At 47.5% G+C, this 25,214-nt stretch overlaps 6 protein-coding genes across 6 annotated transcripts; 5 read left to right on the top strand and 1 right to left on the bottom strand.

Annotated features, from left to right (window-relative positions):
• The first annotated feature begins 17 nt into the window (after positions 1 to 17).
• POJ06DRAFT_300095 (uncharacterized protein) lies at positions 18 to 11,100 on the top strand. The gene is given in 17 exon segments (XM_056190708.1): positions 18 to 166; positions 271 to 279; positions 306 to 365; positions 385 to 468; positions 520 to 672; positions 724 to 873; positions 927 to 998; positions 1,053 to 2,846; positions 2,913 to 6,782; positions 6,840 to 7,128; positions 7,184 to 7,252; positions 7,302 to 7,788; positions 7,841 to 7,986; positions 8,042 to 8,247; positions 8,297 to 8,493; positions 8,546 to 8,741; positions 8,790 to 11,100. The coding sequence occupies 17 exon segments, from the start codon at positions 125 to 127 to the stop codon at positions 10,905 to 10,907; spliced, it is 9,942 nt and encodes a 3,313-aa protein (XP_056045660.1). The 5' UTR covers positions 18 to 124; the 3' UTR covers positions 10,908 to 11,100.
• A 112-nt stretch (positions 11,101 to 11,212) lies between these two features.
• Positions 11,213 to 14,822, top strand: POJ06DRAFT_249084 (uncharacterized protein). Its single transcript, XM_056187119.1, has 3 exons — positions 11,213 to 12,521; positions 12,591 to 13,705; positions 13,901 to 14,822. The coding sequence occupies exons 1-3, from the start codon at positions 11,359 to 11,361 to the stop codon at positions 14,434 to 14,436; spliced, it is 2,814 nt and encodes a 937-aa protein (XP_056045659.1). The 5' UTR covers positions 11,213 to 11,358; the 3' UTR covers positions 14,437 to 14,822.
• A 2,058-nt stretch (positions 14,823 to 16,880) lies between these two features.
• POJ06DRAFT_249083 (regulator of G protein signaling domain-containing protein) lies at positions 16,881 to 18,281 on the top strand. The gene has a single exon (XM_056187118.1). The coding sequence runs from the start codon at positions 16,987 to 16,989 to the stop codon at positions 18,181 to 18,183; it is 1,197 nt and encodes a 398-aa protein (XP_056045658.1). The 5' UTR covers positions 16,881 to 16,986; the 3' UTR covers positions 18,184 to 18,281.
• Positions 18,282 to 18,589: 308 nt separating this feature from the next.
• POJ06DRAFT_79439 (PPPDE putative peptidase domain-containing protein) lies at positions 18,590 to 20,941 on the top strand. Its single transcript, XM_056191569.1, has 3 exons — positions 18,590 to 18,836; positions 18,898 to 20,014; positions 20,073 to 20,941. The coding sequence occupies exons 1-3, from the start codon at positions 18,777 to 18,779 to the stop codon at positions 20,600 to 20,602; spliced, it is 1,707 nt and encodes a 568-aa protein (XP_056045657.1). The 5' UTR covers positions 18,590 to 18,776; the 3' UTR covers positions 20,603 to 20,941.
• A 327-nt stretch (positions 20,942 to 21,268) lies between these two features.
• Positions 21,269 to 22,983, top strand: POJ06DRAFT_280745 (nucleoside phosphatase family-domain-containing protein; the record flags this gene model as incomplete). Its single annotated transcript, XM_056189900.1, has 2 exons — positions 21,269 to 21,551; positions 21,605 to 22,983. 2 exons carry the CDS (start codon positions 21,269 to 21,271, stop codon positions 22,981 to 22,983), a joined length of 1,662 nt encoding a protein of 553 aa, XP_056045656.1.
• Positions 22,984 to 23,380: 397 nt separating this feature from the next.
• POJ06DRAFT_193982 (ATP-NAD kinase-like domain-containing protein) lies at positions 23,381 to 24,651 on the bottom strand (the record flags this gene model as incomplete). The annotated part of the gene is made up of 2 exons (XM_056184936.1): positions 23,381 to 24,157; positions 24,208 to 24,651. The coding sequence occupies 2 exons, from the start codon at positions 24,649 to 24,651 to the stop codon at positions 23,381 to 23,383; spliced, it is 1,221 nt and encodes a 406-aa protein (XP_056045655.1).
• Positions 24,652 to 25,214: the final 563 nt, after the last annotated feature.

Raw genomic sequence — 25,214 nt, 5'->3', positions numbered from 1 at the left:
GATCAGCCTCGCCCAGTTGAAGATCCGTCTCTCACAATTTCTCGCTTTTTTTTGCTTGCATAGATCGCCGAATCAGTAATTGGGAGACTGGTAACTATATAATCCAGCATAGCTAGTAGCCATTATGCTAGAAGGACTAGTTGCTTCACTGTTGAACCGGTTCTTGGTAAGTTGACATTAGGATCGGCGACGGTTCTCGGAGTTGCTGGTGGCACGTTCGGGCGCACAACACAAGTTACTGTCTATGAGATAAATACTAATGGATACTAGGGAGCCTACGTACGTCGAATTTTTTACTATCGCAGAATTCTGACCTCCTGGTCACTAAACGGTATTGGTTTGAGGTGGTTTCAGACGCTGATAGCGTGTGTCTTGCCCTTTTAGGTCAAAAATTTCGACCCCAAGCAGCTGAACATCGGAATATGGAGCGGAGATGTGAAATTGAGAAAGCTAGAGTTGAAGCGAGAGGTGAGATGTGGCTGGATATAGGCGTAGATGGAAATTGCTGACTCCGTCGAGGCTCTGGACAAGTTTCGGTTACCAATCGACGTCGTTGAGGGTCACCTTGGAGAATTGACTTTGCAGATCCCATGGTCTAATTTGAAGAACAAGCCTGTAAAGATATTCATCGAAAATGTCTATTTGCTGGCGATTCCAAAGGCGAATCAAGAAGTAGGGATCTATAGGCTTCGTTGTTAGAGCGATATTAATTGAGAATTCTAGTACGACGAGGCAGAGGAAGAAAGGCGGAAGCAGATGCTGAAGCTAGAGAGATTAGAAGATGCCGAATTGCTATTACAAGCTCAACCATCGACGATGACTGCTGAGGAACAGAAGAAGAACCAAAGTTTCACAGAGTCGTTGGTGACGAAGGCACGTCCGGATGAACCGTGTCAAAAGAAATTGCGAATCTGACTGACGTTTAGATCATTGACAATCTTCAAATCACTGTTAAAAATATTCATTTCAGATATGAAGACACAATATCTGCGCCAGGGGTATGTTCGCATTGTTGCTCTCATGCATATCAGACCGATTAACCGCCAATGCAGCACCCGTTCGCCCTCGGTATTACTCTTGCTGAATTTTCTGCAGTATCGGCTGACGAAGCTTGGAACCCGATATTCATTCAAGACAACGTTCTCACCACACACAAGCTTTCTAAACTTGAAAATCTCGCAATGTACTGGAATACTGACTCAGAAATGCTCAGTGAACGGTCTGAGTTACAGTCAATACTAGATGCATTCTCAACACTAATTCCACACGACAAGATATTGTCTGGTAAGGCGCCTCCACATCAGTATGTTCTCAAACCCGTTTCAGGTCAGGGCCGTATCACTATACACAAGGGCTCTATATCCTCGATTGCCAACTCGAAGGCTGAGCTGTTTTTCGATGAAATTGGGTTCGTGTTGGACGAATACCAGTATCGAGACGCACTTATGATGGTTGATCTCTTCCATTTTTATATTCGCACGGAGCAATTTAAGAACTTGCGCCCAAAGGTGTCGGTTGAGGACGGTCCAAAGCAATGGTTCAGATTTGCGGGGAATGTTGTTCTGCGAGAAATACATGAAAAACGGCGGCAGTGGTCTTGGGCTTTTTTCAAAGAACGGCGAGATGATAGAAAACGTTACATCGAACTGTACAAGATCAAAGTGCTGGCGGACCCAGCGAATCCGCTAACGTCAGCAAGGGCAGACGAGCTTAAGGCGTTGGAATGGAAATTGTCATTGGAGGATATTCGATTCTATCGAACATTAGCGAAGAGTCAACTTCGAAAGGAACGCAGGAAGCCGAAGATGATTGCTGGCGCGAAGGCGGCGGACACGAATCAGCAAGCCCCTGCTAAGCGCGGATGGTGGGATTGGGCTTGGGGCTCGGCTCCTATCAATGCTGAGCAGTCAAGCAGACCGTCATCGCCTACGAAGGAAATGCCAGAAGATTCAGCTGTTATGACTGATCAACAGCGTAAAGAGCTATACGACGCAATCGAATGGGATGAAGAGCGGAAGCCTTCGGCGGACGTGCTGGAGTTACCTCGTGATGCCGTCAAGCTACAGCTTAAAGTCTCGCTCACCATGGGTAGTTTCGCGCTGAAAAATGATCCGCATGGCGCGGCCACCGAGATCCTGAAATTGCTGTTTGATACATTTTCAATGAATTTCTTACAGAGACCAGATTCCTTCTTGGTCGACCTCAGCTTGCAGGAATTGAAGGTACACGATGGTACCACGCAAGGATCGTTATACCCAGACATTGTCCGATCGAAGACCGCTCGTCCAGGAATTGGTCATCCGCAGTTGCTGGACATCGAACCGGCCGAGGATGACGGGCAACCTGAAAATAATCCAGTTTTCTTCCTCACATTCGAAAGCAATCCACTTGACGAGTCCGCGGACTCCAGATTGACTCTGAAGATGGGAAGCATGGAGATCTATTACAATAAGACGTTCATCGAGGAGATTGTACAGTTTTTCAAGCCTCCAAAGACACATATGGAGAGTTTCGGCGCACTATTGTATGCAGCTGGCGCCACTGTCGAAGGTATCACGAACCAGACCCGGGCGGGCTTGGAATATGCGTTACAGGAGCATAAGACCCTGAATGCCAAGCTGGATCTTCAGGCCCCATTGCTCATTTTGCCGTCAAGTGTGATTGAGCATGACGCACCTTGTCTTGTGCTTGATGCGGGTCACATTAGTATGGTATCTAATTTGGTCGACAAGTCGACCATCAGAGAAGTTCAGAACAAGCAATCAACTCAGTACCGAGAGGACGATTACAAGGCTCTGATGGCCCTTATGTATGATAAGTTTCAGCTTAATCTGGAATCGACCCAGGTATGAACTTAATATTGTACTGTGCGAAAAAGTGATCGTTTCTACGTTACTAACTGGGAGATCCAGGTCCTTGTTGGCCCGAGTGTTGAAGAAACCATAGATCAATTATACAACACGTCAAATACCGTCAAACACTTCCACATTGTCGATCGGATCAATATGACTTTGTTAGTCGAGATATCAATTCTTCCGAACGCGTCGAATCTCACCAAATTCAGAGTGTCTGGTCATCTGCCTGTCCTCCATGTGTCCATGTCAGATGTGAAGTACAAGATCTTGATGCACCTCATCAATTCCAGCATTCCAAATTTATCATTCTCCGACCCAGATGTCGATAGCCGAATAGAGGAGTTGGAGATGGATTTCGGGTCTCCTGCGCGACCGAAGGCTTCTCGTGAGGGCAGTAATAATAGTTCGCAACCGTCACGGCCAAGCGCGTTTACGTTCAGGTCGCAGCCGGATCTCGAGAGGGTAGTTGAGATCAATGATTTCATCGACGCTGACGACGAAGACGATGACGATGATGACACATTCGTTGAAGCTGAAGAAGGATCAAGTGGTTCGGTGGTCAAGAGCGATAACCGGCGAACCCGAAACGGCAGCGCTGATATCAGCTACGAACAGCGTACATTTGAGTTTAACTTTACGGTGGATAGAGTTCAGGGGTCCCTATATCGGGGTGGACCATTTGCTGGAGGCATGTCTGGCGAAATTGACGACGACTTCTCGAAGAGCCATCTGCTTGTCGATGTTATTCTTGATCACTTTGAGCTTATGTTCTATAGCCGAGCGTTTGATATGCATGCTGAGGTTATTCTTGGAAAGTTGAACGTCGAAGATAGAATCGAAGAGAACCCCAATCCGGAGTTCGGTCGATTGATCTCGTCTGATTCTTACTACGACACGAAGACGAGCCAGACTGACCTGGTCAGTAAGGAGTCAAATCTGTTCCACATCAAGTACTCTAAGGTGGCCAAGGAATCTCCAGAGTATTTGACGGTCTTCGAAGGCATCGATCAGAACGTCGAAGTGTCGATTTCCACATTAAATTTTGTCATCACACGGAAGTCAATCCTTACTTTACTTGACTTCCTGGCCTCCACGTTTTCCTCGCCGAATGATGCCGATGACGAAGATCAGATCATTGAAGTAGACGAGTCAAGCGACAGCGAGACCGAGATAGCGTCAACGGTCCATTCGGGCAGTGCTCCAGATAAAATGAAATTAAAGTTGAATTTGTCTAGTATCGTGCTTGTGCTCAATGACGACGGCGTGCGTTTAGCGACAGTAAGGTTCGACCAGGCGGACGTTGGAATATTCTCGATGGGCAAGACAATGCGGGTCGGAGCTCGGCTTGGAAATTTCACGTTGCATGATCACATGAGTGATGAATTCGGCGAGTCGGTGTCGAATCAGTTAGTCTCTATTCAAGGTGAAGAGCTGGCAGATTTCAGATATGAAACTTTTGATCCAAACTCGTTTACAGTGGCTTATCCAGGATATAACGCTTCTGTCTACTTCCGCTCGGGCTCTATCAAGGTCAACTTTGTTGATGAGTCAGTCAAACGGATTTTGCAATTTTTGGCCAAGTTCGCGGAAATGAAGACGCTTTATGACTCGGCCAGAGAAGTGGCTGTGAATCAGGCATCGCAAATGAAAGATCCGGATAAAATCCGCTTCGACGTTATTGTGCGGACTCCTATTCTTGTCTTTTCACGAGATTGTCTGTTTGACAATCCTGAAAAATGCAGCAATGTCCGGACTGATGTTGTCACTGTTCATCTAGGTGAGATGTACATTCAGAACTCTTTCAGCACGCTGGAGAATGGTGTAACGGGACGCTCTACGCCAGTCAACAAGATCCATGCCGGTATTCGACAGACTAGAATCACGTCTGTATTCCACTTCCCTGAAGACGTTGTTCAAGAGCTGCAAATGATCGAGAATCTGGATATCACCTTTAAGATGGTGTATGTTGAGCATACGCCTGGTGTCGACAGACCGGCGCTAGAGATTGTCGGCTCGATGTCAGATGTCAATCTTATCCTGACTGAGTCGCAGTATATATTTTTCATTAGCCTCATGAAGTCATTTTCCACTACATTCCAAGCTCCTCCCCCACAGGAGGATGAAGCTGCGATGAACATGCGCCGCGCAGCTGTATCATACAGCAAGGATATAGACGCTCATACGCGACCCCGAGTGCACTCCAAAGCGTCGGGAACTAAGGTAGCGGTGGGAAGGACCAAAGAAGAAAAGAATAGCAAAATAGCTAGTACCGATGAATTATTCACAAAGATGGATTTTGTATTCCGACTACAGACACTCGCGCTTGAATTGTTCAATGATACGGATGGAGAAACTATCACTTCGACGCCGGCCAGTCTATCGAAGCTTGCGCTTACTGGCACTGATACTAAGATGCGAATGAAATCTGATGATTCAATTGAGGCAGAGTTCCACATCAAGTCTTTCACGATTTATGATAGCAGACAGAGTCAGAAGAATAAGTTCCGCAAGATAGTGCCACCGATTCAACATGATGGTTATCAGTTCATGGCAAGTATTTCGGCAATAAAAAATGATAGCGGGGCGCAGGATGTTACCGCAATATTATCCATAGATAGTCCGCGTTTTATCTTTGCGATCGACTATATTTTTGCATTGAAAGCTTATTTCTTGGACTCTCTGCAGACGGAAGATGACGATGTGAATCGCGATGTTGACGACTTGACTGATTCAGACTCTACTCTGGTTGAGCGAAGCAGCGATAACCGGGATGTGGCGACAGAAAACGAGGAAAGTGCGGTTGCCAATGTTGGAACCGTTTCTCTCGATGTGGATGAGACACCTGCCTTGAATATATCTTTCCGCGTCAATGTCGTTGACGCCTCTGTTATCTTGATCGCAAATCCTCTAACACCAAGTTCCGAGGCTATTGTCCTGCGTATCAAGGAGATCATGATGGCGCAGCAGAATGTGTTCACTCTAATAACCAGACAAGTTGGCATTTATCTTTGCAGGATGGATTTATTCGAAGAGAATCGGTTGAGAATTCTGGATGATTTCAATCTCATCTTGTCCATTGACAACAATTCGGGAGGAATACAGCATAAGATGAGTATCAACATTGGTGTCGATTCACTTGTGCTGCGATTATCACTGCGCGATATCCTGCTTGCCTTGTCGATCGTGCACAGAGCTGCAGAATTGTCGCCGGAGCAGCGAAAGCCGATCCAGAAGCGGTCATATTCTCGATTCTCGTCCAATAAGCGCCTGAAGCTGCAAGCAAGGCGGTCTAACAAGTCGGTTTATAGTTCAAGCCGTGCGCTTGTTTCAGGTGATAACCGCAGCGACAAGCGTGCCAAGACTGAGACCGCAGGAACCTATTCAGCATTATTGAAGAACGAGGAACTAACTGCAGATTTTGATGGGTTAAGACTCGTCTTGATCGGTGGCGTCCACGAGTTGCCATTATTGGATATGTGCATTAAGCAGTTCCCATTCCATTTCCGCAATTGGTCAACGGAGATGGATGCTGATACGAGTGTCGAGATGTTCATCAACGTTTACAACTACTCCAAGTCTGCATGGGAGCCGCTCATGGAGCCCTGGTACCTTGGCTTCCATATGACGCGCACTGTTGAACCAGAGAATCTATCTATTAATTTCAGCTCTCGCAAGACCCTCGAATTGACGGTCACTTCTCAGACTATAGCAATGCTGTCAAATTCTATCGAAATGATGTCCGGTGACAGTGATTTATTGTCTCGACCGCCAGATGCAAACGCCCCATATCGAATCAAGAATCAGACAGGATACACTCTCCAAGTCTGGGTCGACAATGTTGATAACACGGAGTATGCGATGGCCAAGGAGATTGCAGATGGTGAGGAAGTGCCGTGGCGATTTGATGACTGGCGTAAACTTCGTGAAGTATGCACTATTCTGACCATCACTGATATATGCACATCAACTCTAACAATGTTGTAGAATCTCAACGAAGACTCCCAACATGGAACGGTTGGTGTGCGCTTGAAGGACACAAACTTCGACGCAGTTACGCGTATCCAGGCTAATAAGGAAGGCGAGGCGCTCTACGTTCTTCAGCCAAAGACCATGAAAGTTGCCCATAGACTTATTTGCGAGGTCAAGTTGCGAGAAGATAAGGTGAAGCATATCACGTTCCGATCTGCAATGCTCGTGGAAAACAATACGCAAATTCCCATTGATATGCTGGTCGGAGATCCCAATGTAACGAACACGAAGATAATGACAATTGGTAGGACGATCCTTCATTCTCGCCATCCGGTCAGGGCATGCTAATGATCTACCAGTTCCCGGAGAAAGCCAAGCAGTCCCGATAGAACAGTTGTTCGATCAGACGTTCAAGATTCGTCCAGGAGGTAAGTGAAGCGCAAGGACCTTATAAAGAAACAGCGCTGACAGGCTTAGTTGGTCTCGGATTTCAATGGTGTGAAGAGACGCTGTATTGGCGAACATTTATGCAGAAGTACTCGCCTTACTTGACATGCAAGAGCGAGGTGGACGATGGTCAAGAAGATCCTGCATTTTATTTTCAAGTTCATGCGATTTATGACGTATCGGAACCTCTTACGCGTCTTTATCCTCACATGAGAATTCGGATTTCAGCTCCTATAGAAGTTCAGAACCTGCTTCCATATGATTTCACATACAAGATTTACGACAAGAATATACGTCAAGAGTGGTCCAATTTCCTTCGAAAGGGACTTCTCAGTCCAATTCATGTGGTGAAACTCTCGCATTTATTGTTACTTAGCGTTCATATGAAGGACAGCGGTTTTGAACGTACCGACTTCGCGGTCATCAATTCTCGCATTCAGGACGAATTCCAGAAGGAAAACTCATTCGCTACTAGACATCAAGGCGGACAGAAGTTGCATTTGCGGCTACATTATTAGTAAGACAGTCGAAATATTTAATGATATTGAACCCTGCTTACATTGCTGCAGCACCATACCAGAAAGCGGAGGGGCTTTCCGTGTTTCAATCTACAGTCCTTACATTATACTGAATAAGACCGGTATGGATATTCAAATCAAGGCCGGGTCTGTAATTGCGTCTTCGCAGTTTTCATCAGAGGAAGTTGAGGGTGATGGTATGTTGACACATGCTGGGTAAAGGTTGCAGAAGCTGACGATATTGTTCTATAGCCTCGAAAAAGCGAGCCATTCCTAAAATGTTCTCATATGTCTCTGACGACCGGTCTAATCGGGCATCTCTAAGAGTTGGCAATTCAATGTGGAGCAGACCACAAAGCTTTGAGGCAATAGGTGGGAACACTGATGCAGTTATCACATCTAATGATAGGAACAGAGAGATCCATGTTGGCATTCACGTCTCGGAAGGCCAAGGAAAGGTACGTCTTACTGGGTATTATCGTCCATTCCACATTCTAAATTGTGTAGTATAAAATGACGAAGATTGTCTCTATCAGTCCACGATTTATCTTGAAGAACAAACTATCGGAGGATCTGAATATTCGCGAACCTGGATCGTCAATGGTTATGGCCATCAAAGCTGGCGAAGTGCTGCCGCTTCACTTTATGCAGCAAGTTCCTGAGAAGCAACTGACGTTAAGCTTCCCAATGACGGGAGCGCCATGGTATACTAATTTCATGTTGAAGCAGCGAAGGCTATTCTAACTGTGGAAATAGGTCAGCGCCGTTCAATATTTCTGATCTTGGAAGGACTCACGTCAAGGTCGTCAAACCTGGTGAAGGACAGAAGTTGCTGAAGATTGAGATTCTGATTGAGCAGGCGACAATTTTCCTTCATATTGATGTGCAAACAAGCAACTGGCCGTACTCAATACGAAATTTCAGTAACACTGAGTTCACTTTCTATCAGGCGGTAAGTCTAGTTTACTAAGTCTAATGGTGGCAAGTCTAATATTCGAAGAACCCTTACATCACGTACGATGACGATGAAGACATGACCCACCTCAACAACGGCAAGCGATTCCGGCCAATCGTGTATCGCCTACCACGCAAGAGCGTCATGCCCTATGCATGGGATTATCCTGCGGCAAGTCAAAAGGAGCTTGTTATTTGTGCACACGGCGCGGAGCGACATGTACCTTTGGCTGAAATTGGCAATCTGGTGCCCATGAAGCTTCCAGTTATGCAAAATGGCCAGCCTGTGACAATCGACATCAATGTCGTGGCAGATGGACCAATTCAGACTCTGGTACTATCGGACTATGACCCTAGTCGCAGTTTATACAAGCCTAAGTACAATATGTCTCAAAGCAGCTTCTCAAGCTCAACCGGGTCCACCTCAAGTCTTGGAGGATTTGAGGTAGTCGAGGATGATGGTGATATCACGTTCCGTGCTGTGGTCAATCTGGAAGGTATAGGTATTTCATTGGTTAACACACGAATGCAAGAATTGTGTTACATCACCTTCCGTGGGTTTGAGGTCAAATACAACGAGTCCGCCATTTACCAGACGTTAAGCACAAAACTCAAATGGATTCAGATCGATAACGAACTGTTTGGTGGTATATATCCGATTATCTTGTATCCTAGCGTTCTCCCACAAACCGCGAAGGAAATGGAGAATCACCCTACATTGTCGGCATCCATTACTCGAGTTAAAGATGATTCTCACGGTGTGCTCTATGTTAAGTACGCCACAATATTATTACAGCAGATGACTGTAGAAATAGATGAGGATTTCTTGTTTGCATTGCTGGACTTTTCTAAGGTGCCAGGCGCTAGCTGGACTTCTATCGTTGAAGACAAATTGTGCGATGATGAGCTTAATGTCCCCGAACCTGAGCAGTCACCAGCTGGAAGAGACGTGTATTTTGAGGTTCTGCATATTCAGCCAGCACAGATGGATCTGTCCTTTGTCCGCACTGAACGCGTGAACGTCGAAGACAAGACTTCATCGCAAAACGCTATCATGTTTTTCCTCAATATTTTGACTATGGCAATTGGTAATATCAACGATGCGCCGGTGCAACTAAACGCCTTAGTGCTAGAGAACGCTCGAGTATCGTTGCCAATGCTTGCACAGTTGATGGCGACGCATTATGGGCAGCAGTTCTTATTTCAAGTGCATAACATTTTGGGATCAGCTGATTTCTTGGGTAATCCTGTTGGCTTATTCAATAACTTAAGTTCCGGAGTTATGGATATATTCTACGAGCCATATCAAGGGTTTATCATGACAGACCGACCTCAGGAACTTGGTATCGGTTTGGCGAAGGGCGGCTTGAGTTTCCTCAAAAAGTCCGTTTTCGGTGTTTCAGATAGTATTGCCAAAGTGACAGGCAGTATTTCGAAAGGTCTTGCAGTCGCAACTCTGGATAAGCAGTTTCAAGATAGACGACGAATTAGTAGAGTAAGAAACCGCCCGAAACATGCGCTATATGGTGTTACTGCCGGGGCCAACTCATTCGTCGAGGGCCTAGCTAGTGGTATTTCAGGTATGGCTTTAGCGCCTATGAAGGGTGCTTCAGAGGAAGGAGCGGCTGGGTTCTTTAAGGGTCTCGGAAAGGGTCTTGTGGGCCTGCCGACGAAGACAGCTATTGGCTTGTTTGACCTAGCGAGTAATGTCAGCGAGGGAATTCGCAATACGACGACGGTTTTCGATGCGCAGGGTATCGATCGTGTCCGTCTGCCAAGATTCATCGGACGCGACAAGGTGGTTAAGCCGTATAATCAGCGCGAAGCTATAGGCCAAGCTTGGCTGAAGCAGCTGAATGAGGGTGACTACTTCAACGAAGAATACGTTGCACATATGTCTCTCCCTGGTGAAGAACTTGTTGTGATTGTGACATACACTAGGATTCTTCTTATGCACACTCGTCGAATGACTGCACAGTGGGACGTTCAGTTCGATAAATTACAGACAGTTTCCATGGAAAAGGGTGGTATTGCGTTAATTTTATGGGGAGGCATTCAGGGACCGTTTATTCCAATTGCCGATGACTCGGCGAGGCAGTTCTTGTACAATAAGATTGGTCTTGCGGTGGAAGAGTATAATCAGTACAGACAGGCACAGTTGTAGGGATACGTTGACAGAAGACTGTTGTGTTCTATCGTACTTGGACAATTTGCTTGATATTGTAGGAAACTAGAGTAGTTTTTATGGCTTATGCGCAGGAAACTTTGGGCGGTTTCTGGAGGAATTATTTTTGATGGTGACTAGTTGTTGTAGAATTATATTTAGGATAGATTAGCAATAGTATGTTTACCTAAGGAATTTTTTGTTGCCGCTGATGGTCTAGGTTCGGGGGTCCGGTTCGCCGTCATAGATGTTCGACGAGGGATGTCTACCCCTGAGCAAGTGAATTTTAATGGCCCTGTCCTTAATCGCCTATCGTAATCGGCAATCCAATAATATGCTGCACCTGTACACGCACCTATTGAACAGAACTTGATGCCCTGACAGTATATTATAATAGTACTCTTCGAATCGAAGCGGGACCGCGATATTCCAGATAACTGCTTCGTATGCAATGATGAACTGGCTCGCAGCAAAAATGGGCTTACCCGCGAACTCAACTGGGTCATCTAGAGAACGAACATCAGAACAAAACCTGGCACGAAAACCTCATTCTCGAGCTACTAGATCTAATTCGGATTTCAACACAGCAGCCGATTCGAATAGTCATAATAAACACCGCGTGAGTGATGATGACGTGGATGAGATCGCCTTTTCCGGAACACATCAGCCCCGAAAGCGAGGAAGACCACCTACGAAGGTTACGTCAATGGCTTCATCTGCGAATGAATTCAGTAAGAAGTCAAGTGTCGTACGAAATGCTACAACGAGATCAACTCCTGCATCTGCCCCACTTGCAAGAAATGCGTGCTCGACTACAGCGAAGAGATCAGCACCATCTTCACCGACAACTGGGTCTCGGCCAACTGGGTCTCGGCGGCCTGCACGTAATGCACGAACAGTATACACAAGGTGCCCGGTAGCCCAGGAAAATGAGTCACCTTCGTCAGTACGGATAATCCCACCACTTACACGCCAGCATGTTGCCAGTGATGAAGCCGACTACGATGTCGACGGAGCACAAGAAGGTGCCTTACAGGTCACATTGGAAAGGACTAAAGACTTCGATAATGCAGAAGGTGAAGAGACGGTTAGGCATGAGATTGTGTGTGCCCCGTCGAGATTAGCAAGAGTCGTTCGAACAAAGGGTAGTCGGAGTGTGAGCCCGCCAACGCAGACCACTAATGATATGCAGCACTTGATACGAGTTAAGAAGGAGGAAATGACTGAAAGTCAAGATGCTGTACTAGGAACTTCTGGTCCTGAGGGACAAGATCAAGTAGAGCACGATCACAAGTACATCGCCAGCCCAGATCAGGAAAGAGCAGCCGAAAGCTTAATAGAGAATGGAGCAGAAGAGATATCATCAGCATCATCCTCACGGAAACTTCCAGCCACCGTCGACAAGCCGTCCGCTCAGTCGCCATCAAATGAACTACCCACTGCTGCGCCAGAATCTGCAATGTCAGAAACGCCAACTCCGAAAGTTGATGAGTCTATTACTACAACTCGTACCTCTATAAGTGTAACGTCAATGGACAAGATCAAAAGGCGCGTGCTAGCACAATTAAACAGGAAGCTCCCAGTTCCAATTGTTGGTCTAGATGATGCTTATAGGTACGTTATACTCTGCAATAAAATTTGCTAGGCAAGTTATAAGGAATGCAATACGCTGACATTTCATAGAAAAATATATACCCTTCTTGAACAAACCGTCCTAGCACCAACCCTTGATATTGCACTCGGCTCGTCTAAGTTAGACTCACCGTCGTCGTTGCCTTCAAGTACTAAATTTCATGGTGGCAATTCTGCTCTCCTACTTGGTCCACGTGCATCCGGAAAATCTTTGATTATCTCGACTGCGTTGGCTGAACTAGAGCGAAAATACAGGGGTCAGTTTATTGTCGTACGACTGTCAGGTTTTGCTCAAACGGATGACAAACAGGCGCTGCAGGAAATTGCGGCGCAGATCGAGTACGGAAGGAGAGCGTTGGATGACGATGACACTCTGTACGATAGCTTGGATGATGAAGCAAACGAAGATCCAACGAGAATCAGATATAAGCGACAGAGTTCTAGAGTGGTTCTGGAAAGATTGCTGTCACTATTTTCTGGGCGGGCGGGAGTCCGCGATGACAATGACGAACCGTCAAGCAATCAACAGTCACAAATGCAACAGCCCGTCGTTTCTGTGCTAATTATTCTTGATGAATTTGAGCAATTTGCGACGATGCAGAATCGTCAGACGCTACTATACAATCTGCTCGATGTGGCTCAGTCGCCCAGATACTCCTTGAAAACAGATAACCCAGCACCAAATATCTGTATAATCGGCGTGTCCAGTCGCATGAATGCCCCGGAAATGCTAGAAAAACGTGTCAGGAGTAGGTTTAGCCATCGGGTGATAGTTCTTCCGCATGCCGACGACCTAGAATCATTCTGGAGAATTTGCAGCTCAAGCTTAAAGGTGACGAGCACTCCTACGATTGCTATGACGAGGGCGATGGTGAATGCAAGAAGAAACAAAACGGTCCCGCTGAAGAAGTCTGAATATACTATTGACCGGCGCGCGACGGAAGTGTGGAACTCTTATATCGACGATATATACTCATCGTCACCAGAAATACGAAGGTTGATAGCCCGCGCATTTGCCACGTCTAAAGATCCCCGGCAGGTCCACATGCAATTTTTAAGCGCTGTCAGGAAAGCGGGCCAGACAATTCCATTTCTAGCGATTAGTCAAATCGTTGGTCGCGAGATCGATGTTTTGGAGAACGCTGGCATTATGGAGAAAGTTACGGGTATGTGCTATCTTTTTCTCCCGAGACGGAATAACATGAATTGAAACTTTGCCTGCTTTGATGCGCGAGAGGCTTTGATATTGGAAAATTCGGCAGTCGAGAGCCCAATCTTGATGGGAGGGGACTTAGCTGAGCAATAATCAAAATTAGCATTAAATAGACAGGAGATTCGCGGATGCTAACTTCTCCTTTAAGGTCTTTCGGAGTTAAGTTTGATGCTTTTGATATGTGCTGCGCGGGCGGAGATCAAATATTCGACGACGGCCAGCGTGCCGGCGACATTGTCTCCAACGAAACCAGGTGCGATATCGAATACAGAAGGGCCGCAGGAGACAACCACAGAGCGTATTCTACCGGCCTCAAGCAAATCGCTGACATATGTCTCGCGACCTGTTGTCACAAGGATGGCACCCATCTCGTTCACGATTGCATACGAAGAGTACCTGTCACAAGCTGGCAAGACGCGTCTAGCTGAAGCATCTGCTGGTGCGTTAATCACTATGCCGTTCAGAGTTTGGTCTCGCGAGCAGGCTGTTGCGGCATGGGAAGTGCTTGAACGTCGAGGACTGCTTGTCAATGCCAGTGAGACATTAGGCACCGGCAGCACGGGAGGTGGCAGCGCGACGAGTGAAATGCAGGTGCCAGAAGTTGGGTTAATGGAGCTAGGTGAGATTGTTAAAGATATGCGTGGTGCCACAGGTGTCGTGAGGCAGTGGTGTGCGCATTTGTGAGTGCACATCAATACGCCGACCAAAGTAGCACTCGATTACAGATATAAGCACAAACCTGTCTAAGTTAATGAGATCTATGTATAATATGTATGGTGTAGAAATTTATGTGATTCATATTCGTGTGATATGGGTCATCAGTACGACTGGCAATCGAAACATAAACCAATTCCAACTATTGAGGACGGCATTTTGTGTGGAGGAATTTCTGCCCACAGGCAACATGGAACTATTGTCAATTGCCGACCTGATTTTTATGAATGAACCAGATCGTCGCCGACAAACCGACTTCGGATCACCTACGTGTTGAGGCATGTGCCACTTGGATCTCCAATATTGTTTAAGCCTAGAGTCAATAGCAATATGCCATGGGTTCTGACAGACCGAGCGCATCAATGCTGTAGTTGTAATTACCCCTAAACTGGTAGATATATACTTTTCGGCTATGCATATGTTCCCAGCTCTGTTTAGGCGTATCGGACTGTTGGCGAACAGAACATATAACAACAGGACCACAAGCTGGATATGAATCACAGTGTCACAGCAATCTGTCTTGGCATGTGCTTCCAACCTGAACGAGGATTCCTGAATGCCATATATACTGGATCCGGACGACGGTTCACATGTACTGTAGGTGAAGAGATCAAGAGGACAAGGGGGGAGTCAAGCCGGATAACGCCGGAGGGTTATACGGGGGCCAGCAGCTACGGCTTGGCAGCGCACTCTATCTGCGGAACTGTTGGGCAGACTGGCTGTCACAGTACATACACTGTAGCAGACCGAGATGAGGCACGTTTGTCTCTAACCAGCGGCGTAAGTCTGCAATTACAGTTGGGTCGCTGCGAGAGCCGTAAGGATTACTACAGTCAAACCTCTATAACGATACTCGAACCCCGATATAGCGATAAAATAAATATCCGGTGCCGTAATTCTAAAAATTTTGGTGAAAAATCAGTTTGTTATAAGGATTGCCTTCCTAAACAAGATTAGTGCCCCGCTAAGCCGATACGAGGTAGCTGTAAACATTACATTGTACTAACGGGGTTCTAGTGTATTGGGAGAAGTAGCTGCTAGTCCGGAAGCGGTCTAGCGTATCAACAAAGAAGCAAGCTTATGTGCGCGTGGCAGCCTCGTGGTGCGCACGTGCGCAGGGCCTGGCGCCGCACTAGTTACCTATCTGCTGCCAATGCCTGGTGATCGGGAGTCGAAACAAGGGAATCGATATCAGCCCCAATCGCGTGGCGCTCATGGATTCCTACAAGCGACATGCGAAAGTGTACCCCGCCGGATATTTGTAGTGTGGCCTTGTCAGTTCTCCGCTCCTGTCTTCCCGTGTCGTCCACCGCAATCCCCTTGCTGTACGGAAAACGCGCGCAGTGCCTCAATTCGCGCTTACAAGACTCAGGACACGACGGTTAGCGCTGCTCCGGCATTTAGTAGCTCAACTCGGATAGCGCGAACTACTTAAGTCACGCTCTCCGGCGATCCGACAAGATATTACGCATCTTACCGCGTCATAGCGCCTCTAAGACCTCATCTGCTGGTGCAAGTGTGAGACGTACGCTCTCATGGAGCTCCTGCAGCATCCGCCTGTAGCTGCCGCACCGACTTCAAGTGACTCTGTATGCGCGGTCGCAGCAAAAAGCAATAACTACAAGGCCCTGTCTCCAGTCAATATTGAGTCCGACCCTGCCTCCAGTCAATATTGAGTCCGACTCGGCAACGCCTTTCCCCCCCACGATATCATATCCTTCTCCCTCAGTCTCTCCTAAGGGAGACTAGTGGCTGTGGATATCTCCATCACGGTCACTGCCATCAATACAACAATCATTATCACAGCGATCGAGAGTACTGCCAGCGAAATCAGGTCGACGATTTCAAGCACAGTGACCATACATATCATCATCGTGAGCATAAACACCATAGTCATCCTAGCATCATAGCTCGAACGACCATCACAGCGAACGTCGCAGTCACAATAGCTATCGTACTCAACACCATAGCTATCATAGCGAGTTTCTGACGCTGCATTGCCATCATCTTCACCACGTCATCATAGCCATCATCAAGTGTTCTAAGATGCTGCTCCAGGCCGCTCGACTATTGCGTTGCACCGAAGATGGGCGTCCGTTTTATGACGAGTTCACCGCCGTATTCGCGACTCTAATTTCGTCGTTGCCCCTCGAGACACATACTGTCGGCCTGTTTCATGCACGATACGACTTCTCCTTTAGCTCTGAGGAGGCCATGAGCAATCTTACGGAGCTTAAGTTGCAGCAGCAAAACAAGACAATCGATGTCACGGGCCGACTCGTCACGTCTACTACAATTACAACTTATCAAATTGACGCACGCAGCGGTGCCGAGCTAATGCAGCTGTTCCTGAACGCTCGGCTCATTAGGTGCGCTAATGATCCTGAAAAGGGCAAGTTCAAGCATGAAATGCTCTTTCAGTTGACACCAAAAGGCATTGCAATCGTCGATGCATTTAGCCAGCGTCATGGTGTGGCATCTCCAAATGTGGTGGATTTATTGAAGTCGAAAAACAATAGCATGAAGCTTATGTACTTGGAGAGAGACCCGCTCTCGGATCAAATCAGTAGTTCAGAAAGCGTCATACAGATCGTCTTCCAACGATTTGCTGGACATAAGCCAAACACGACGCCAATGCGCCGTGCGTACTCTCACCGCTCGCAGTCGCAACCTCTTGGGGGACATTCCAGTCCGCCATTTGGAGGTCCATCGAGCTCAACTACAACTGTGGCGTTGGGCCCCGGGCACCATCAGACTCATTATGGCACTCCCACTGCCCACTATGACACAGTGTCGTCCATCCTCACGCGAGAATCCATTGATACTGATGACTCCTCTGTCTCTGACATGTATGTCGAGTCTTCAGCTGGAGTGCATGTACATGATTCAAAGCGGGTACATCTGAAAGAGTACAACAACTGCTTCTCCGGCATTGCGGGCAAATTGTGGCTAATGGATTGTACGTCGATCATATTTGTAGCCGAAGCGCAAATGATTCTGGCAGGGTTTCTCAAATACGGTCTTATCACTCCAGCGGATTCTCGATTAATGGCAATGGGAGAGAAATTTGTGATGGAGAAGAACGCATATTACTGCATGTCGGAAAAAGGCAAGAGTTTGGCTGGATGGCCGTCAAGTGGGTCCGGACGACATCATAGGAATGGCTATAAATTCCCAACCAGCAACGATAGCCGTAGTCCGCACCGTCATTCATCTGCCATAGTAGGAGACAATAAACAATCGCGACTGGAATATATTCTTGGGGATCCCGCACTTCGACTGCTCTTCCGAGAACACTTGGCTGAGAACTTCTGTGATGAGAATTTGACGTTCTACTTGGAGAGCGAGAAGCTGCTAGCGCAGTTCCATGACTTGGAGAAAACCCAGATTCCTACGCTGCAGAAAGTCAACGTCTGCCTGTCGGAAGCGTGGGTAGTGTATCACGCGTTCTTGGCCCCCGGATCGGCGTCGGAAGTCAACATTGATGACTTACTACGGCAGCGCGTTCGCGAGCGTATGACTTCAGAGGAGGTAGACACATTATCTATTTCTGGTCTGCAATACGCAGCTTTGATCCCCACCTCGGTCAATAAGCTGACTGAAATAGTGAAATTGCTGAACGAAGTAAGAATGCAGGTCTTCAGGCTCATGGCGTCAGATTCCGTACCGAAATTCATGCGCACAGCGAAGTTTTTGGAATTGGGCATAGAGATTTAGTTGATTTGTTGCTGGGTTGGGAGATACACATTATATGTATAACGTGTAGTTCAGTCCTCGCTGTGAAATGCCTTAATAAATGTATTTATTAATGTGATCTATTACGAAAACTCTTGACAGATCCACTGCTTCAAGGTTCGTTGGTTGCGATCAATGGCCATCATTCGATTTCAAGTCCGTTGCCGACTTCTAGCCAAAAATTAACTAAATTTACTATCCGGAATGTCAACCTTCGCAGCCCATGCTGCTCCCACACGTGTTATACACAGAGCTAAGAGCTGTAACCTTGATCTTCCAAATGTATCGGGGAGTGAAATTGGCGCCGCATACTTCGTGGCGCTCTAGTCTAGGGATATTTTGTGAGTCTGTGAGTCCTGTTAGCGCACGGCTACAGCAGCGCCGTCGCCATCGACGCTCGTGGAAGCCGAGTAAGTCCGGCAACGTCAGCACTCGCCGCAAATTGAACCACCTTCGCTCCTTTCCGTTAGACGTGATCCATAGGCGATTTTGGTTGTAGAGATATCTCTCGGTCTACATAGCATAATTTCCTAGTTTCAGTGATCCTAGGCAGGGCTTGTTAATAGATAGCCAAAATGACCGGATTCCCAGTTAAGCTATATGTTTACGACCTGTCGAGAGGCCTTGCCCGACAAGTACGTATCTTATTGGTCAATATATCAGAGGTGACTAGGCTCCGACTAATTCATTACATAGATGTCGATGCAATTTATTGGCAAGCAAATAGATGGAGTTTGGCACACGAGCGTGACCTATCAGGGAGTTGAATATTACTACGGAGCGGGCGTACAAACGTCAGTTCCTGGAGGCACTCATCATGGACAGCCGCTTGAGGTTGTCGATATGGGCGAGAGCTCACTTCCAGAAGATGTACTATCGGAATACATCGAGTCGTTGAAGGATATCTATCGTCCTGAGAACTACGACTTATTCATGCACAACTGCAACAATTTCTCGCAAGATTTGTGCCAATTTTTGGTGGGCAAGGATATTCCAGCTCATATTACTGGGCTCCCTCAGGAGGTTCTGCAGACTCCGTTTGGACAAATAATGAAGCCAATGATTGAGCAGTCATTGCGGCCCATCACTACCGCTCCTTCAGCTCCGGCTCCCGTTCGGCAACCTCCGCTGAAGCCGCAACCTCGTCATCACGTACTGTACGTTACCTCTGCCAGTCATCTAGAGGAGCTGATTAAGAGGAAGCGCTGTGTGTCGGTTTTCTTTACATCGTCGACGTGTGCGCCCTGCCGGATTGCGTATCCGAAATATGATGAACTGGCGGAGATGTACGGCGACAAATGCGTCTTCGTCAAAGTCGACATAAACCAAGCTTATGATATTTCACAACAATGGCAAATCACAGCGACGCCGACGTTCCAAAATTATGTCGACGGCGAGAAGGTCGATGACTGGAAGGGCGCTTCGCCTCTTACACTGGAGGGTAACATCAATATGTTGATCCAAATCGCATATCCACCGCATTCCCACAGAAAGTTATCGCTGCCGAATATTCTGGGCACTTCGAGTCACCCGATTACATATACCCGCATCCCTCCGCTCGATAAGATCATCGCAAAGCTAGAGATAGCAGGGATTAAAGATCAGATTTTACCGCGCGTTATCACGTTCATAAAAGAACGCGAGGCACATGGGGCACGTGAGGCTGCGCTACCAGATCTGCATTTATGGGCAGCTTTCATACAGGAACAGATCCAGAGAGGAGCAAACAGCGATGCTTTATTCCCAATCATAGATTTATTCCGTGTTGCGGCTATCGACGTTAGGGTCGGCTCATGGTTTGCGGAAGAGTCAGGCAAGTACTCCAGATTAAGAACTATGATAAGACTTGTTCTAATTATTTCCACGAATAGAGCATAAGACTCTACGAAGTGTTATAGAATTTGCGAGTGACGACGAGAAGTCGTACCAGGTCCGCCTTGTTACATTACAGCTTCTATGCAATCTGTTCACGTCTCATTTGTTCGTCCCCCATCTATGCCAGGAGCTGGGGGGCGAACTCTCGCAGTTAACTACGAGCTCGCTGTTAGATGTGCATTCAAATGTAAGATTGGCAGCTTCATCACTAGCTTTCAACATTACGGCGCACGGACAACGACGTCGTGCAGAAGGCGCCGAAGAAGTTCTCGGGGAGATCAGTATCGAGTTAGTTGTTGCCCTGATTGAAGGGATTGACAGAGAAACCGAGTCAGGGCAGACTTTGAGTCGATTATTGACGGCACTCGGGTTATTGCTTTATTGTGCGCCGAACATCCGGGATTCGGAGCTGTTTGCGATTTGCGATAGTCTCGAGGCGAGAGATGTTGTCAAGCGGAAAAAGAATGAGCCGATTGCGGTGAAGGGATTGTGCGATGAAGTTTTGTTACTGCTGGCACCTGAATAGTTTAAAGAGCTAGTGGTTTGGCTGGACAATAGGAGTTAATTTGGATTGGTAGACCCAGGGTCAATAGATATTATTTGACTTGTTCCCGGACACGCTGCTGTACTTGTCACTTTGGATATCAGAAGTCGAATTTGTAGGATACTTGAATTCCTAAGTTGTAGGGCTCATCGACTGCAACAACTTCCAAGATATCGGTTGAACCACATTTCTGTGAACCTGCCTGAGGAATCGTATCTAATAAACACGCATGACTACTCACACGACCGCAGCAAAGGAGACAGATAAGACAGTGAAATGAAAGGTAAAATCCAAATTCCATGTGGCGGTGACACAGGGGCATGTGGCTGTGACGTGCGGCAGCAGATGTGGCTGCGGATGCTGCACAGATATAGTTTCAGCGGCTCATAAATGTGCACTGTGGTCTGCCGTTTAAAGCAGGTGATAGGCGTCCCGCGATTGGTGGTCACATTACTGCGGTGGCTACACAATCCGGTTCGGGCCTGAGCAGCGCTGCGCGTGCGACTACGGGGCGAACCTCCTGACCATAATCGTGCTCCGTAATTTTTCCATACTGCCAGCGCTACAGTTCGTTCGTTAGTCTGTTAGTCCTGTGTCCCATACCATAAGCACGTAGACAAGTTGTCGCCTGCTGCGCGGTCTTCGGCAATGTCTTTCCCGCCTTCTGCTACCGACGCCGATGGTATTAGGCGTCGGCCCAATCTCTTCTCCTTCCTATCCTTCAGATCCAATTCCGAAGACTCGGTCAATACCACGGCGTTCAGCTACGACAAATCGTCTACGCCACCAACAAGACACCAAACTCCACAGGTATCGGTTGTCCAGGCAGCTAAGAGCCGTCTAGGCAAGACTCTCATCATTTGCGTCCTTGTCTTAGTCGGATTGATCGTGTTTCTCAACCCATCAGAATCCGTCACCAAATTCGTTGAAGGTACATTTTCTTTTCTTTGATTATATAGGCGACTATCTCTAATAGAGTAATAGACCATTCACTGTCAAATCTTAAGTCTGGTTCCAGCGCTGTCACCGATGGGGGAGCACCGGGCACCTGTTTGCGGTCGCATGATGGCAAGAAACCAGTTACACAGTATGCTCTAATGGTCGACGCCGGCTCGACTGGTTCACGCATCCATGTCTATGAATTCAGCAATTGCCAAAGCTCGCCCCAACTCGTTCGGGAAGTCTTCGAGATGACCAAGCCTGGTCTTTCGAGCTATCCTGACAATCCCCAGGCAGCCGCGGAAAGTTTGGATCCTCTGCTTGCAGTCGCAATGAAGGAGGTTCCGGACGACATGAAGGCGTGCACTCCAATCGCGGTTAAGGCCACAGCTGGCTTGCGTATTCTCGGAGCTGTCGCCAGCGAGAAGATTCTGATGGCTGTTAAAACTCACCTTGAGAAGAAGTATCCCTTTGCCGTTGTGTCCGGCGATGGTGTCTCCATTATGGACGGCAGTGACGAGGGCGTGTACGCTTGGATCACCACCAACTTTTTGCTAGGCAATATTGGCAGTAAGGAGGATCTTCGAACTGCGGCCATTTTCGACCTGGGCGGTGGTTCGACTCAAATTGTTTTCGAGCCTACATTCCCCGTTTCAAGTTCTGGTGTTCCAGAGCAGATGACCGCAGGAGACCACAAGTACGACCTCAACTTTGGTGGCCGCCACTTTACACTTTATCAACACTCACATCTTGGCTACGGCCTCATGGAGGCTCGCAAGAAAGTCCACGACATTGTTCTCAAAAACGCCATGGCAAATTCAAAGACGGTACCAACGAGCATCGTCAATCCATGCTTGCCCCCCAGCATGCGCCGAGAAGTCGAGGTTGAAATTACTGAAGGTACCAAGGTCCTTGTCAACATGACTGGTCCCAGCGAGCCATCAGCCACCCAGTGCCGCTTCTTGACTGAGCAGGTACTCCAAAAGGATGCTGAATGCCCGGTGCCGCCATGCAGTTTCAATGGTGTCCACCAACCTTCACTGTCCCGAACATTCGCTCGTGAGGATATTTACATCTTTTCCTACTTCTACGATCGGACATATCCTCTCGGCATGCCACACAGCTTCTCGCTCAGTGAGCTTCGAGACCTGACCGGTAAAGTCTGCAAGGGTCAGCCCGGGTGGGACGGATTCGCTGCCATCCCTGGAGCGCTGGAGGATCTGGAAGACAGACCCGAGTGGTGTCTTGATCTCAACTTCATGGTCTCCATTCTTCACAGCGGATACGACATCCCGCTTGATCGCGAAGTCAAGATTGCGAAGAAGCTTAAAGGAAACGAGCTTGGGTGGTGTCTTGGTGCTTCACTTCCCCTTCTCGACCAGGGCTCGTCCGGTTGGGAATGCAAGGTCAAGCAGATCAGCTAGATTGATAGATAGTGGTTGCTTTCGTTATTTTGCTTGCATATAATTCTATTTTTCATTTGGCAGCACGTTGTGCAGAATGACATAGAAAATTGGGTCTTGTTTGATATGAGCAATGCTTTACTAGATATGTGATGAATTTTGGTGTTATATGCTGACCCCCTGCTACTTGTAACTATACAACCAATTTCTATTATACATTATTGATAACGCGGGGACTATTACAATGGGGTTCGCAATAGTTAATCAACAAAGAATACATACATAGAGAATTCACCATCATTCACAGAATGTTATTCCCACCCCTGCCGGTTCCATTAGTTCGACAGCCGCCCTAGCCAACTAATTTTAGTACATAACCAGGCAAAGGCCCTTACCTTGGTAACAATTCGTATTTTCGTCATATATTAGTATACGCCTTCTGCTGTTGCCGTTGGTTCCAGTTCAATGTTTCCCGCAAACTCTCAAACCAGTCACTTCCTATCCGCTTGTTCTGAATCATCGGGAACGGAAACCTTGATGCGCTAATTGTGACGTAATCACCCTCATTGAGTTCGATTCGATCCTTTCCGTCAAAGCTGCACCACACTGTTGTTCGTGCTCCGTATGGAACGCCGACTCGGAGGACAGCGTTGTCGGGCACAACCAGCGGTCTGAATGATAGTGAATGCGCGCAGATGGGAGATACCAGCATTCCCTGGATATCAGGGTGCACCAACGATCCACCAGCCGAAAGTGAATACGCAGTCGATCCTGTGGGCGTCGCGATCACTACACCATCTGCCTCAACGGTCGTCAAGTGGTCGTCATCAACATACAGCTCAGCCCTGCACATCGTGCCTTTGGGACCTCGATCTACAACCACGTCGTTGAGGATACTATAGGTATTTCCTGGTTCATGCGTGACCTCGGATTCGACCGTATCTAGAATCTCGCAGCCAAGATTCCTGGTCGTTGACTTGTCCTTGTCTTCGATTGCCTTCATGACAGTGCATTCGAAGCGCATGCGCAAAGAGACTATGACACCCTCGTCGATCATCTTGCGCACTATATTCTGGTGGTTCGCAAAGTCAAATTTAGTTAAGAAGCCTAGACTTCCGAGATTAAAACTGAGAACTGGGGGTACGATGCGCTGGAATAGCCGGCTAGTGTATAGAACAGTACCATCTCCTCCAAGCTGTAGACCAATTAGCTTATATTCCATCAAATTAAAGACATCGTTCATACCGTAATGACAAGATCAAACATTTGAGGATGCTCCTCACAAAGATCCGAAGTCCAATATTTCAGTCTATCATGACGAGATTTGTCCGCCGATAGCAATTGCTTCTCATTGAACAGCTCGTTCTCCTTTAGCACGTCTTCCACGTATATTGTAAAATTTGGCATCGCTTCACGTATTGCCAAAAGCCAGTCCACAAGGTGGTTTGTGTAAATGATAGTTGATTTATCCCAGATCTTGGTGATAATTAGGATTTTTCGCACGCGCATCTTAATCTTCACGGTACCTAGATACTTGCTCAAATCGCGAACACTAAACGCCATGTCCGCCAATTGTTTCTTGGTCAATAGCCGCGAATATCCCGTACTGGGCGGAAGCTCTCGAACTGGCACGCGATTGCTGGTACTCTTGTTATTCACTTTCGCGAACAACTCCGGCGGCGGGGACATACTCCGACTCAGACGCTTCTGTGGCCCCAATCTCCGGGGGGGTAGGCGGCTCTGCTGTTCGTTTAGTTCATCCGCCGCGGACGCATACCCGCCATCTTCACCCTCTTCTCCAATTCCCATTGTACTTCCAAACAAATCCTGCGACTTTCGCCTCGTTTCGCGCTGCGTATCAAGCAAGGTATGCAGCAGACATCCCCCGTGGGACTTCATTCCAGAGATCTCGTTTTTATTCACCATGGACGCCCGCCTGCGCCGCGCCATGCGATGTCGGGGGTCGACGATGAGTTCAAAGCCTCGTGAGTCGCCTTCCGACGAGGTCGACCTGTTGTCTTCATCGATCGCTTCGCATTGTCCAAGTCCGATTGCGACCGACGGGTCTGGCAATTCGTGTGGCCCGATATCTGCAGCGGCCATGCCACTTGTAGACGATGTAGCTGAATTTTTGGAATGGTTACGATAGTCTCTGATCGCTGTTGCGGACCAGGAGATCAGGACGCGAAGATGGGGAGATTAACAGGAATAAGAGGATGTGGTGGGCTGCCGCAGTGCATTGTCATCTCCAC

The sequence above is a fragment of the Lipomyces tetrasporus genome (genome assembly GCF_029532465.1).
Source record: "Lipomyces tetrasporus strain NRRL Y-64009 chromosome Unknown POJ06scaffold_3, whole genome shotgun sequence".
Classification (NCBI taxonomy): Eukaryota; Fungi; Ascomycota; class Lipomycetes; order Lipomycetales; family Lipomycetaceae; genus Lipomyces; species Lipomyces tetrasporus.
This window is presented reverse-complemented; position numbering and strand designations above follow the sequence as displayed.

What these genes read in the sequence shown, in the direction of transcription:
- POJ06DRAFT_249084 (XM_056187119.1), top strand. Translation starts at nt 11,359, where the DNA reads ATGATGAACTGGCTCGCAGCAAAAATGGGCTTACCCGCGAACTCAACT. An exon ending in GGTCTAGATGATGCTTATAG is followed by an intron (nt 12,522 to 12,590) that starts GTACGTTATACT and finishes GACATTTCATAG; the next exon opens with AAAAATATATACCCTTCTTG. An exon ending in CATTATGGAGAAAGTTACGG is followed by an intron (nt 13,706 to 13,900) that starts GTATGTGCTATC and finishes TTCTCCTTTAAG; the next exon opens with GTCTTTCGGAGTTAAGTTTG.
- POJ06DRAFT_79439 (XM_056191569.1), top strand. Translation starts at nt 18,777, where the DNA reads ATGACCGGATTCCCAGTTAAGCTATATGTTTACGACCTGTCGAGAGGC. An exon ending in CGAGAGGCCTTGCCCGACAA is followed by an intron (nt 18,837 to 18,897) that starts GTACGTATCTTA and finishes TTCATTACATAG; the next exon opens with ATGTCGATGCAATTTATTGG. An exon ending in ATGGTTTGCGGAAGAGTCAG is followed by an intron (nt 20,015 to 20,072) that starts GCAAGTACTCCA and finishes TTCCACGAATAG; the next exon opens with AGCATAAGACTCTACGAAGT.
- POJ06DRAFT_300095 (XM_056190708.1), top strand. Translation starts at nt 125, where the DNA reads ATGCTAGAAGGACTAGTTGCTTCACTGTTGAACCGGTTCTTG. An exon ending in GTTCAAGATTCGTCCAGGAG is followed by an intron (nt 7,253 to 7,301) that starts GTAAGTGAAGCG and finishes TGACAGGCTTAG; the next exon opens with TTGGTCTCGGATTTCAATGG. An exon ending in AGTTCACTTTCTATCAGGCG is followed by an intron (nt 8,742 to 8,789) that starts GTAAGTCTAGTT and finishes TAATATTCGAAG; the next exon opens with AACCCTTACATCACGTACGA.
- POJ06DRAFT_249083 (XM_056187118.1), top strand. Translation starts at nt 16,987, where the DNA reads ATGAAGCTTATGTACTTGGAGAGAGACCCGCTCTCGGATCAAATCAGT.